This window comes from Talpa europaea (genome assembly GCF_964194135.1).
Source record: "Talpa europaea genome assembly, chromosome: 9".
NCBI classification, from domain to species: Eukaryota; Metazoa; Chordata; class Mammalia; order Eulipotyphla; family Talpidae; genus Talpa; species Talpa europaea.
The window spans coordinates 77,850,291-77,864,481 of record NC_140076.1 but is presented as its reverse complement, the minus strand read 5'-3'; the positions used below and the strand labels follow the sequence as shown (position 1 = coordinate 77,864,481).

The 14,191-nt window shown below is 50.1% G+C and overlaps 1 protein-coding gene across 1 annotated transcript in view; it reads right to left on the bottom strand.

The window, feature by feature from the left end:
• The window catches only part of KCNN3 (potassium calcium-activated channel subfamily N member 3), a gene marked incomplete at both ends in the record, with an annotated part of 146,929 nt that overhangs the window by 99,491 nt on the left and 33,247 nt on the right, over positions 1-14,191 (bottom strand). The window contains one exon of the mRNA XM_084243765.1: positions 5,464-5,559. Within this exon, the coding sequence (XP_084099891.1) occupies positions 5,464-5,559 (96 nt within the window). The remainder of the gene's footprint in view (positions 1-5,463; positions 5,560-14,191) is intronic.

The following is a 14,191-nucleotide window of genomic DNA, read 5'->3' as shown; positions in this document are numbered from 1 at the left end:
GCGTCCCCTCCCCCACCACGCACCCCTACAGCTTCATTAAGTACACCAAGGCTCTGCTCCCTGCCTCCAGATGTGGTGTGTCTACACCCCCACTCCAGGCCCTGAGCCAGGGCACTTCCTCCCTACCCCACCCCCATGTGCTCCAGAATAGAACCTGGGGCCCTGGTTATCTCCTTCCCTCCGGACTGCTCCCTCTGACAGCTGACAGACACATGTGGTCTCTAGTCTACTCAACAGACCAAACATCCCTCCCTCGGCTCTGCATCCTCTCCAGCTGTCACCTGGCTTCCCTCCATTCACAGCCAAACTTCTTAGAAGCCTGTATTCACTGTCTCCACATTCTCACTTCCCACACAGCCCCCTCCCCTTACCCCTGCTCTTTCACTGAAACTCCAGTGACCATGCTGAAGAGGAGCATTAGGCCTCCTGGGGCCTAAAGCAAGTGACCAGAGTAGCCCCCAATGCCTCCATCTACCTGTGGCATAGTCATCAGCCCCTTCTTGGCCCTGGCTTTGTGACGCCAAGCCTCTGGTCTCCACTGATCCATGGACCATCCCTTCTCCTTTGTGGGCTTCTCTTCCTTCTCCCACCTGCCACCTGATGATGGCCCTCCAGAGCCTGTCCTATGCCCTCCTCTCATCCCACTGGCCCTGAGCATCCAGCCCTGGCCTCCGTCTCACTGGGGCAGCTGGATTCCCATGCCCCAAACATCACATACAACATGTCCCAAGCTGACTTGCCCTCATTCCCCACCTTGGCCACCTGTGTTTGAATCTTTATGCCTGGCACTCTCATCCACTGAGCTGCTCAAGCAACTGGTAGGCCCCTCCTCTCCTGCAGGCAGAACCGCATCCCAATTGGGGACCACATCTGGTCAGTTCTGCCTGCCAGTATCTCATATACTCCCCTCCTCTGTCCTGACTCTTGTCTTGCCCTGGTTCAGAGTGTCACCATCCTTCACCTGGAAGCATGGCGACATGCTTCTAACTCACTGGCTTCCCAAATTGACCCTCCAACACTGCCAGGCTGCAGCTAGAGCACTGTCCAACATGCACATCTCATCGTCCTCCCCAGCTTGAATTCCTTCCCAGTTCCCTTCGCTGCCTACACACAGGACAGTTGCAAACCCTTCAACAAGGCAGCCATTGGCCCTGCCCCACCTCCACAGCAGCCCTGCCCCATGTTCGGGACCTCACCTGACACATTCTGCACACTGGTAGTTCCCATGTCAGGGCCTGTGCATATTTTGAGAACTTGGCCTAGGATGGCCTCTCCATCCTCTCTGCCAGGCAAGTACGTCCTCATTGTGCTCAAGTGTTGTATATATATTATCTAAGTTGATCTGCACAACAAAATTTTGTGGTAGGAACTATTCTTGGTCCTATTTTACAGAAAGAAAATAGATTGAGAGGGATTAAGTAACTTGCTAAAGGTCAAAAATAACCCACAAAAATGTGACAAAGAGCAGGATTTGAACCCAAGCCCAGGCTACTCAAGTCTGTAAACCCAAGTCCATGAACTTAAGTCCATATTCTCAGCCTCCTGCTTTCTTGCCTTCTAGGATGGCACCAGGGACATTAATTAAAGCCATAGATTTACTCAAGGCTGGCAACTCCCTGAAGCAAAGGTGATTTCAGGGTTTCTAGTACAGAGAACTGGGCTCCAGTCCCAGGCTCGGCACAGAGTAAACCTCATTAAGTATATGTTGAATGAATGAATGAGTTAGATGGGCAGTCAGGGAGTGGGGGAGAGTGGGTACTGGGTGAGCAAGAGAGAGTTCAGTGTTCATGATGAGGCTGCCATGCCCAGGGCATCTACATGCTGGGTCTGTGGCCCAGGCACAAGGCTGCCCTGTCAGGCTGGGAGTAGCTGGTGATCTCCGAGCCACAGGAGTAAATGCACTGCCTTGGTAAATAAACAAAATGCATCTTTTTGTGTGTTTTCATTTCTTTCCAGGTCACATTGGCCTGCAGATAACAGATGCCTGATCCTTTGAAAGCTCCTTGCTCCAAAACTCGTGAAAGGAAGCTGAGGAGAAATGGGAGGCACCTTCCAATGATGGAGGCTGCCCCACGGGAATCATATCCTCCCTCACCCTGCCCCAGGAGCAGAACCGGGGCTGAGAGAACACACCAGGGCAATCCTCTGGTGGAAAGGCAGGCTGTATAACAACACAAGCTCCCAGCAAGGGAGAGCCTCCCTCAAGAGGCAGTGATTTCCTGTCACAGGCTGACGCTCTGAGGTTCGTGGGGTTCTGACACTGGGGGTACACCCAGTGATCTCTGAGAACGTTCCAAGCCTAAGATTCCATGACTTGAAGCCAGAGTTCAGCTGGAAGTTACACAGTCATGTTTTAGAATTCTTCCTCCTCAAAAACAAAAGCCATCCAAACGAATAAATAGGAACACTGTTCTAGAAGGTGCCCCCAGCTTTATATGTGTGCTGGGCAGGGGCGCAGGCCTAAATGTGAGTATCTGGGGGAGATGAAGACATAGTCATCTGATCCCTGCTAAAACTTAGCAAGGTGTCCAGCAACTGGCATGGATGAGGGAAGTGATGGATGCATCCTTGAAGAAAGCCCCCGACACCACTCCCCGAGGAGCTGGGCCACACCCTGACCCCACCCTTCTTCACTACCCATGCAGAGCAGCGGCCTTTCTCCATGAAAAGTGTTTTCCAAGCCTCCCCTCCAGATAAGGTTAGGGTATCACATCCCTCCACTCTCAAGAAGCAGGTCTTCCAGTTAGCCTTGCAGCCAGACCTAAATCAGAAAAGCATAGAACTTGGGGGGGGGGGGTTAGGGTCCCCAATTCACAGATGAGGAAACTGAGACCCAAAACCACAGAGCTAAGTGATGATCTAACTAGCTTTGGAAACCAGATCCATAGAATCCAACAAAATTTCATTCAAAACACCTGCTCTTTGTCAGAAACTGTGGGTCCCTGGAAATGCCAGGATGAGTGACAACACTGTCCCTGAGAAAATGACAATACAGTTGGAGGAGGTGGACACAAGGGGGTCTGTGAGGGCAAGCCCTCCCCCCAAACATACGCCAGCTATACCCCCTTTCCATCTGACAGGAAAATGTCCAGCTACGTGCAGAAAGAACTTTACTGGGAAAGTAAGACACAGAGGGAGCCAGGTCCTGGTGACCCACCCATGTGACAGTGGGCCCAGGCAGGATAAGGGGCCAGACTCCAGGAGCTGACAGTGCAGGCAGGGCTGGCCCAGAGCAGTGAGGAGGCCCAGCCACCTGCCAGGACCTGGCGGTCATGACAGTGACCATCTGGTGGGCCCAGCTTGTCCAGGGACAAGGCCCAGCTGGAAGTGGTGGGGCAGAGGTCACAAGAAAGAGACCAAACTTTCCCTTTCATGAAGCTCTGTACTCATGCAGTTACCAACCTGCTTCAGAGTTCAGCAAAGTGGGTGATATAACTCCCCTACTCCAGATGAGGGAACTGAGGCCCAAAGAAATTGTTAGTAGCTAAAGGTCATTGAGGACAAAGTGTCTGAGGCAGGATTCAACGCACTCTTCCAATGTGTTTCTCTATATTGTGAGTGTGGGCCAAGACAAGTGACCAAAATAGTATCCACTGCTGATAATTAGGGTGAGGTCAGCCATGAGCTGAGGATGGGACAAAGGTGCCTAGCAAGGGGCTGGCCTGCCAGCAATCTGGCCTTGCCACCAGCACTCCCGTCCCCATGGCAGCCAGCCAGGTCAGTTCTGAGAGCTGTGACTTCAGGCTCTGTGCTGGGACAAAGACTCCCAGAGAACCAGAGGGAAGGATGCCTGCCGTCTGATCACAATGGAATGAAAGAAGCTGTCAGGTTCTGTGGAGCTGCAGAGTGGGGTTGGAGCTGGAATCTGCTGTTCTTCCTCATCCCTTCAAGCCTGAACTTTTTGATGCTGTGTGGGTTTTTGTTTGTTTGTTTGTTTGGCCTGGTGACACCTTCTGCACAGGTCAGGGTGATACACAGCAATAGAGAATCCTCCCAGATGAGGACGTGGGGCTCTGGGGGGATTGGCTCCACAGCTGGTTTTGGGCGGCGTGGAACCTGGCCTGGTGCCCACACTATGACTCCCTTCTATGCTGGTTCTTGCCTGCCCCTCTCTCCTGTACTCCTGGCTCCTTTCTGGGGTTCACAGGACAGTGGTCCAGATTAAAGGTTACCAGGTTCTCCCAGTTCAGATTTCATGAAGGAAGCTGCTTGGTGACGTCTGGGACTCTCAGCCCTGAGCAACCGTGACCCTCACAGACCACAGTGGCCCAGCCTTCTATATTGGTGCCCTCTGGTCATCACACACTGGAGGCCTTCCAAGGTGGACAGGAGTCAAGGCTTCACCCTCTAGGCAATTGCAGGAGCCCCTGACACCAAACAGGAAGGAGCCCACTCTGCAGGAGGCTGCTCCCACTGCATCTGTCGGTGCAGTCACTCCCCCCCCAAAATGCTGTGACACAAAGGACCAGCTTTCATGGCATTTTAAGCTTACAGAGCACCCCCATATTCTCCTCATTCCATCTGCACAGCCATGGAACAAAAACCCCTCATGTTCCAGGTAAAGAAAGGGTGACACGTTCGGCCTACAAAGGTCACAGTGCTGGCCAAAGACACGACATGAGAGAAGGTCATGGCCGAGGCTTGACCCCGGCTCCTCTGACTCTGAGTTCTGGTCTTTGTCATTCTCTTGCTTGCTGCCCAGATGTGAATCTATCTGTGTTCCTCCAGCCAAGGCCCGGGACTATCTCCAGATTCACATGCATGTGAGAAAAAACATCTGGATGTTTCAGAACTGCCCGGGTCCCGGCTAAGCAGGTCAACCTGTGGGATGGGCGATGGGGACATCTGGGATTTTGCGCTCCCTCCTGCCTGCCCTGCCCAGCCTGGTCCTGCCCTGTGGGCGGTCAAGCTGGAAGTGTACCCCAGAGGCCCAGCCAGCATTTTTATGGCTGCCAGTCACTCCTGGGGCCCCTGGACCACCACAGACTTCTACTCTATCTAGAAAATGGTTCTTCCCAGTCTGGCAAGGTCCAGCGGCATTTCTACGCTATGTGGAAATACAGGCTCCTGTTGGCATTTTGTGGCGCTGGAGTGTGTGTGTGTGTGGTATGTAATGTGTGTAGGGGGCAGGTCTGCCTCATGGGGGTACTCAGTGGCTCAAGTTCAGAAAGGATCCAGCAAGAGATCAAAAAGACAAAACAACCCCTAACGGCTCTCACAGCACACGGCGCTAAACGAGGCGCCTGAGCAGGCCACCTCCCAAATCATGAAGCCATGTTTGCCTCTGGGGTCCCCAAATAAAGATAATGTCCCAGTTATTCCAGTCACAGACAGCCTCACAATTTCCTCTCCCAAGGGTTCAAACTAAAGAGAGGAGCCAAGACCTGGGTGCAGACGGGGGCTCAGGCTACAGCACGGCAGAGGGAACAGCCACCACACAGTGGTGGAGGCCGGGACACCTACCTGGACTTCACGTGTGTGATAGGCAATGATCAAACCCAAAAGGATGATGGTGGACAGACTGATAAGGCATTTCAGGGCCAACGAAAACATGGAATCCTGCAGGAGAAATGGAAAGAGAGAATTAGGGAGGGCCAGACTGGAGCATCTCATTTAACTCTGATCCTGTAAAATGGGAGGTGGGGGTGGGAAGCAAAGGCAAGAACTGTCACCAGCCCTTTCAGGAGCAAGGTACAGCCCAAAGGTAGCCTGAGCCACAAACCAGCCTTAAGCTGGATCCTGGGCCAGCTCAGTCCCAGCAGCCGCCCCCAGGCCTCTGTTTTTTAAGGTTAAATCATATTTGCATTCCTGGGATGAACCCTACTTGGGCATGATGTATAATGTTTTTTATGCAAGGCTAGATTCGATTTGCTGATGTGTTATTTAGAATTTTTGCCTCCATGCTCATAAGTCATATGAACCTAATTTTTTTTTGTGCCACGATTATGTGCTCTGGGCAGCAATATTGTACCAGCTTGAGCCTCTCTTTTCTCTTAACAAATCTGAACCAGGGGAAACCTGAGATCTTTGCAGAATGAATTAGAATGTCCCAGCACCTACTCTCTCCTCCCGGCTTATGCCAAGGGCACAGAGGAGGCAAGAACAGCAGAGGAGCTACTGGAAAGAGAAGTGGACCAAGCACGGGAGCAGAGAGCAGTGCTGGGCAGGAAAAGAGTCCTGCCAAGGACTGGGAGGCGGTGGGCCACACGGCAGAGACCCACATGGTCACCAGCATGGACCCTGGGGCCAGCTCCTGGGGCCACACCCTGATACAGCCACTCACTAGCTACCTGACCTTCCACTGCTTACTCCACCTCTCTAGGCTGTTGCCTCGTCTATCAGGTGGGGGTAAGCAACATCAGTACCTACCTCATGGAGCTGTTGTGAAAATTAAAGGAATTAGTGCATGCAAAGTGTTGAGACCAGCGCCTGGCCACATGAGGTTGGCCTTTGCTATCAGTTATTTCGCACCCTCTACAAATCAGGCCATCTGGCTTGGAGACTTGATACCCTGGAAGTAGAAATGGCTCCCAACCCCAAAGGAAGATGGGAACATAGCCCTGAGCATCAGTTGCTATCTGCGTATCCTGAGACACACGGCACATGAGAAGTTGACCCTGGGCCCCCAGGGCTGGCAGTCAGAGCAAAGCCTGAGTGCTATAGAGTTGACAAGGTGCTTTGTTCTCATCCATCAACACATCAGACATGGGCCTCTATCCCAACTTCACAGATGTTACAGTAGAGGATCAGAGGGGTGGGTGGCCTGTGCCAGAGTTCAAAACCAAGGCCTCTGACTCCTGTCCCTCAGGTCCACTCTCCAAAGAGAAAAGAGTAGAAACAGGAGAAGCATCCACTTATACAGACCCACATGACAGCTTAAGACCACGACAGAAGGGTCTCCAAAGGCAGGATGCAACTGACTGCCAAGTGACACCTACAGCAGAGCTGGGGGTTCAAAGAGAGGGAGACACCACTGTCCAAGAAAACTTTCAGAGGCAGTAAGAGGCAACCAAGATCTGGGGGTGAGGGGTGGTGTCCAACATGGCAGCTTGGGGTAAATGGGGGACTTGAACCTGAACCTAAACTTCAAGATGCCCAGATCCATAGTCTCACCTGCCCTCTGCCGGCTGAGACAAACAGTGTCTCCCTGGCATCTCTCTCATTTATATGATGGAGTTATGGGGCCCACTTTGTGTTGACACAAGCTGGTGCTGGGACCCAGGGGAGAACTAATAAAGGACTCACTGACTCTTTCTTTCCTTCATAACTACTCAGCTACAACGTGCTAGGCGCTGCAGGCTACTCACAGAAGGCTCCTGCCCACCACGGCTTTCTGGCTTAGCCACAAACTCTCACTTTCTACACTTCTACACTGCGTGGAGTCATCTACCCAGATGAGGCTCTAAACTTAAGACCGTTTTCTTTTTGCTTCTTGCACCATTCTATGGTTTCATGTAGAGCAGCACACAGGTATGGCAGTGCCTAAGGGGACCTCAGCTGTGCCCCTCCTACTGTGCACACAAAGAAAACAGAACGCAGCCCCATCCTTCAGAAGGCACTACTACATGGTGCCCAAGCAAGCACCACCTAATCAGAGACTTAGACAAAGCTAAAAAGAGCAGGGAATCCAGGAGCCTCAGGCAGTTTTGGGATAAGACAAACCTTCCTCCAGAATCTAGTGAGGACAGCTCACAATGTTTTTGAGCCAGAAATGACCATAACTTTCTTCTCAAAGGGGTCTGAAGGCATCTGGGGAGCATCAAGTCTCCCCAGGGAAGGGTTTGAGATCAGCTGCACATTTCAACCTCTAATTTGTTTCCTTTTGGCAGAAATTAACTGAAATCAGAATCCAAGTCTATTTCCATCATTTTTAGAGGAAGAGGTGAAGGGAAAGGAGCCAGATGCTGTCTCCTCTCCTTTGAGCCTCATCCTTTTGTTCTAAAACTCAAAGTCTTTACGTAAGAGGTGACTCCCACCTGCTTCTCGGTTTGAGCCAGTGCAACCTCTCTGGCCAGCTCCAGCCCTATGGGGAGATGAATCAAATGCACTGAATCAAATGCACTGGATGCTGGTTACCTTCCAGATTTCCTTACGTTCAGTATCACATGTCAATAAAAAAAGAAACCATCAGCCATTTTTAATAGTTATAAAACATGTCAAAGAAGTCTGGCTAGACTCGAAATGTTTATTATTTGTTAAAATGTTGAATTATCATATTTTCTTTGATGCCTAAACTCCAGGCAAATTGAAATTGGTCTGGTTCTTTGGGTGATGGCAATGACACCAAGCTGACTGATCAGCTCCCATACAGCACATGGTCAGGGCACCCCCATACCTTCTCTGCCCCTACCCACCCCCATCTGAGGGCCAAAAGGGACTCAGGGCTGGGAGGGGTTCCTGTGATCGACTGGTCAACCCTTCTCCCCTCAATTCAGAACTTCTCAATAATAATTATCCTCAGTCCACAGAAATGCTTATGAATAATATCCCAGCAGAAGAGAGTCACTTTTTAAAATCATTTATTCCTCAATGTCAAATAAAAATTAGAGTAGTTAAGTAAATTCCAGAATAGCCGATGATAGAACATGAAGCAATGGCTAAAAACCATTTCTGTGGAGAATATCTGAAGACATATAAGGGAAGGCTCGTGATATGACAGAAAGTGAAAAACCCAAATTTCAAATCTGTATATGAAGTATATTTCCAATTATTTTTATTTTTTTACTTTTTTAATGTTAAAAGAAACACTATGAAAATACATTAAATACCTTGAAATATGAGAGCTTTTTTCTTATTGTTGTTTTCCCTTTTTTTAACCCACATTCTACAATGAGACTATACCATTTTCATCATCAGAAAAGTTTCTGCTGTTTCTTAAAAATCTGAGCCCTGGACTGCAAGAAGGAGACGTCCAGGCAGAAGGGTGGCTTGCCCTGGTGACCCGGCCTCAGGTGGCTGTAAGGGAACTCTTGAGGTGTCTCGCCCATTCCTTCAAGGGGGATGAAGGACCCGAGTCTCCTAAACACTAGTTGTTTACTGGATGCCCATTTCCTAGAACCACGCTGTACGTATCACTCACCTACCAGCTAGGGGCTGGAGCCACATCCAACCCCGGGGCTGGGCAGAGAGCCCCCACTCAGGTGACATTATTGCCCTTCATTCCACTCACAGTCTGCCTGAGTCCAGGGAACAGGACTTCTACGATATTACCTCTGATACCCTGAGTACACAAGGAGCATAACATGTCCTTCTTGAGATTACTTAAGCATAGCACTTTTATTTTTACCTAACAGGTATCAATATCAACTCTCTACCATGTCTCACATGAGACCTTCTACACCATTTACCTCATCCTCACCCTACATAGAAGGTCGTAAGTTCTCCATTTTACTGATAAACTGAGGATCAGAGAGACGATGCGATTTTTCCAGGGTCATAACTTGCCATATGCCAGATTTTTCCATATACCATGTTCCACCCACCCCACCTCCACCCCCATGCCTATGTAATGAACTAGTTATGTAGTTATGTGAGATAGTGACTTCCCGTCTTCTTAGCACAGACAGGCTCCCGTCATCAGGGGCGCACAGAAGAGATTGCAGCAGAGTGGGAGATGAACCTCATTCCTGCAAGACACCCCATCCCTGTGGTCTCCGTTAGGTCCAGCCCTTCCCAGATCTGCAATTTCTCATTGATGACAATCTGTGATGAAGCACCACTGTGAGCTCCTATCACTCAAGGTGAGTGTCATCAAGCCCCTGCCACAGAGGAAACTGAGCAGCTGACAAGTTATATAACATGTCCAAGGACATGGCCAACAAATGACAAAGTAAGGATGTGACGAACCGAGATTTGCACCAGATGTGTCTGCCCCCAGGTTCCATGCTCTCCTCAGGTGCCAGCACCCCTGCGCTGCCCTTCATGCCTTGCTGGCCTCCAATTTCTGCAGTGAGGTGTCTTAGAACTGCTCCTGCTTGCCTCCCCTGAGGCTGTGCAGTGTGATGGAGTATGTTCCCTGGCTTCAGAGCCAGCCGTATAAATTGCTCTCCTGGCCTGCCTTGTAGCTTCCAGAATTGTAATGATTATGGTAGATCTTCCCAGAGACTTTAAAGTTCTGAATGTGTTTCATTGTTCGGAACATTTGAAAATAACAGAAAACTATGCTTGAAGGTAGCGTCCTGGAGGGACACTGAACCAAAGTGAAGTATTAGCTGAAACATGGAAAGGTGTGCAGTCACCTTCCCAAACAAGCTGCCCCACAAAAGTGTGTGCGCCCATGTGTGCCTGTTCACATATGTGAACTATTCATTAATTTTGTCACTGACTGGAACCCCCAAAGGGAAAGAAGTGGCCCATCGAAGGTCTGCATTTACTGAATTAAGACCCTTTCTGACATCACTGGTTTGTGCATTTGATTTGGGAAATAATTGATTTAGATCTCTTTTCTGTTTAGTAAAGTCAACTTTTCCTTCAATTTCATGGAGAGCCTCCAAATGGATTGGTATTCAGCATCAACTTAATCCTGTGGCTCTGTAATGGTTGTCCTAATTAGACACTCTTGCTAATTAATGCTATGCAAATTAAAACCAGTCCCACATCCACTGGCAGGGAAGACAGCATTCCTGGTGGCTGTTCTGTGAGACCTGACTTTTTCCCCAACCTGGTGCATTCACATCAGCAAGCCCTGCTTCTTCCTTCCTCTGCTCCCACCCTGCCGCTCTCTCGTGATCTTTCCTTCTCAGCCATTCACCCTCCTGCTCACCTCCGAGCTTGGGCTCGCTCTCCTAGGTTCAGCTGCCTCACATAAGCACAGTTGTGGATGCTCCCAACATCCTCAGAGTGAGTACAGGTCTGGCTGCTACCAGAAGGCAGCCACCAGAACCTGATTTGGGTCACTCATGGTCCAGAATGGAACCACTGAGGCCCTCTGTATGCTCTGCTGTCCACCCCGAGAGGGGGGGAAAGGGAAAGCTGTCACAGGGATGGAAGGGTGGACTCTGGGGAACTCACAGGGGAGCCAAGTCGCTGATAGGCCTGAGAAAATTCCAAAGACCCAGGATACCTCATAACCAAGAGGGCTCTGGACTACCCTGGACTTGGCACAGAGGGCCCAGGGCATCTTAACCTCTTTTACGGTAAATGCGTGGCTTGAGACAAGCTGCTTCATTCTGCTAGGCCTTGTTCCACTACCCTCTCCAGTAAAATGAGACTCTGGGACCCTCCCCTTTACCCTCTCCAGTAAAATCCCCTGAAGTTCAACTAAGCCAAGGGGCCTATGGCACCAGGCACATGCTGGCCACGACGTACACTGGTCCTAGGGACACTCCATACTTCTCTTTGTATGTTTTTTCTTTTCCCAAGCATTTCTATATATGATAAAATTGGGAGTGTGAAATACTCAGCAGCAAAACTTTCTCGTGCTATCTTTTCCGCAAACAGAACCAGTGCCTCTTTTACTTAGTTCTGGGAGAAAGAAGATTACCATTGTTTCTTGGTGAGCAACATGGGATTTGAAATCCAGAGACCAGAATTTGAGTCATGCATTTGCTGTTTACTAGCTGTGTGATACTGGACCTATCACTTAACCTCTCTGGACCTCCATTTCCTCCTCCATAGACCGGGTCTCATGGGACCTACCCTCACTTTACTTACAGGTCTTGGATGAAGAAGTAAAATAATGCCTAGGGAAAAAATTCATTCTTTTTTCTCACAAAGAAAAATTCACATTCTCTCAATGCCAAAGATGTCCTGAAAACTCAGCTGGCCCACAGTCTGGGCTGCTTAATGCACCTTCAATACCACCATTCTAGGGTTGCAATAATTTACGATGCTGCCTGGAATTTCAGAAAGAAGCGTCGGCAGTCTGTGGGGGCCAACTTTCATACAACTTTCAGACAACTCCAGCACTTGTGTGTCCAGTTCCTGGCACCGGGTACTTTCAATACCAGGCATCCCCTCATCCCTTCCCCACCTCAGCCTGCTGAGCCTGAATCCCCCAGACAGATGAAGGGGCAGGTGAGCAGGGCTATAGAAATGGAGTTTGCTGGGGCAGTCAGAAGTGTGCAGGATGCCTGGAGAGAGAGGGCCTGCAGGCAGCCCTAAATGACCAGGGTGTGCCCAGGACCTGAGGAGGCAACCCTGCAGAGGTAGCTGAACCTGACTCTACATCCTGCAAGTGAGGTGAGGAGGGCAGACAAAGGGGGCTTCAGAGAGTGCCTGATCCCCAAAGTGCTGCTTGCTGAGGATGGACGCTCTCCCCAGGTTGTGCGGTGGAGGCACAGGTGAGATCTTTTCCTGCTCAAAGTCCACAGAGCTGAGCAACACACCTGGATACCAGAGGCCGAGCCGCTGGCACCTGGCCCGCCTTCCTGAGGAGATGGCATGGGTGAGGGCCTGTCTTCACCAGGTCGAAGACTAGAGATGGGACCGAGCATCCCTGTTGCCTTTTCTACATCTGAGACACTTCTTACATAGATGCTTCTCTGACTTCCTCCTTCCCCACCACCCACGACAAGGGCATGCAAAAGGCATAGACCCAGGTGGGGAGAAAGATGAGGCTAAATCATCTACACTTTCCTGTCTGTCCCAGGTGCCAGCAGGGACACTAGGAGCCAGCTGACCAGGGCCAGGAGGAGGGAACTGACCTATGTTCATGGGAAGATAGCTTCTCAAACCCCTTGATAACTACCATCCCTGCCTCAAGTCCACACCCACCATCTAAGCTGGGAGCACTGATCCTCGCCTAAGTGCACCAAGAATCCCTCTAGCCTGCCCCGGACCCTACATCCTGCCTGAGCAGCTCCTGCTGGACCACCCTGACCATAACTGCCTCACTGTGGTGATGGAGCACTTGCCACAGCCTAAGCCACTGCTCTCATTCACTGTTTCTCAGCCGCCCGGAGGGAAGGCCCAGAAGGGTGGATATGACCATTTCACCTATTTCACCACTACATCTCCTACCTAGGACCTAGTTCAGCATATAATGCATCAATAAATATTAGATGGACATTGAATATTTGAATGAATATTCAAATTCATTCAAATTTTTGAGATGTGTCAAGGGGGTAAACACTTCCATCCTAGATTTCCCAACACATGAAAACAAATGGAATGTGATAAAAATAACAGCTAACATTTATCGTGCACTTACCATGGGGCAGGAGGCACTGTTCTGATTGCTTGAGATCCTCAGAATAACCCTATCGGGGGTCTGGAAAATTCAGTCACTTTCCCATTGCCCCTGAATGAAGAAGAAGTGGAGGCTAGGTTCAAAGTCAGACCCAAAGGTATAGCTATGTACACTTGTCCACCCAGTGAGTCTCAGGACACGTGGATGTCAGTCACTGGACATCAACCTTCCAGGCCCAGCCTTCCCCGATGAGGCCCAGTCACACCACCATCAAGTCTCAGTAGCTCCCTGGCGCGATAGACCGTGAGCAGCTGAGGTCAGGGCTGGGGGTCCGCATCATCTCTGTCAACAACCCAGATGGGTCTGGCGTGGGGCAGGCGGGCAGGAAACTCTGTGGAGTGAAGGAAGCTAATGGTTTCAAAATAAAACTCATAAAGTCAAATTGGCCTGGGGCATTTCTCTGTGGCCCCCACTGTGTCACTCCCAGAAGAGATGGAACCTGATGTCTGAGGACATCATGCAGTTAATGACAAGGGCATTCAGGTCTGGGCAAAGGGTGCCTGGCAATATCTATTGAAGCCAGCACGGCACCAGGATGCCAATTAAGAGGAAATGATTGTCCCCAGGCCCCGGCTCTCCTGCTGTGTGCTGCCCCAAGGCAGGCAAGAAAAGATCATTTGGGAGACCACGCTACCAAAATATCAAGATGAACGGGCCACCCCTCACGGCCACAAACATAACTCCAATTAAGGCGATGGTTTCCTTTACAAGGTCTGAGCAGAGGGAAAGTGGCGCATCATGTATTCTCTACTGCACGCTTGCTAGGATTTATTTTCCTGCCCCAAAGGCAACATGCTATTTAATGGAAGTTTCTATTACATGCTTGCCATGTGCCAGGCACTGTGTTAAGTGCAGAAGGTAGAAACACACATCATCAGATGACAAGGCATTTTGTTTTGTTTTAAGGCAGTTTGTTCCTTGCATAAGGTAATCAAGAGCTGACCCACGATGGCTGCTCTGGACATAATATAAGCTCTTGACAAATGCTGGGTGAGTGAATGT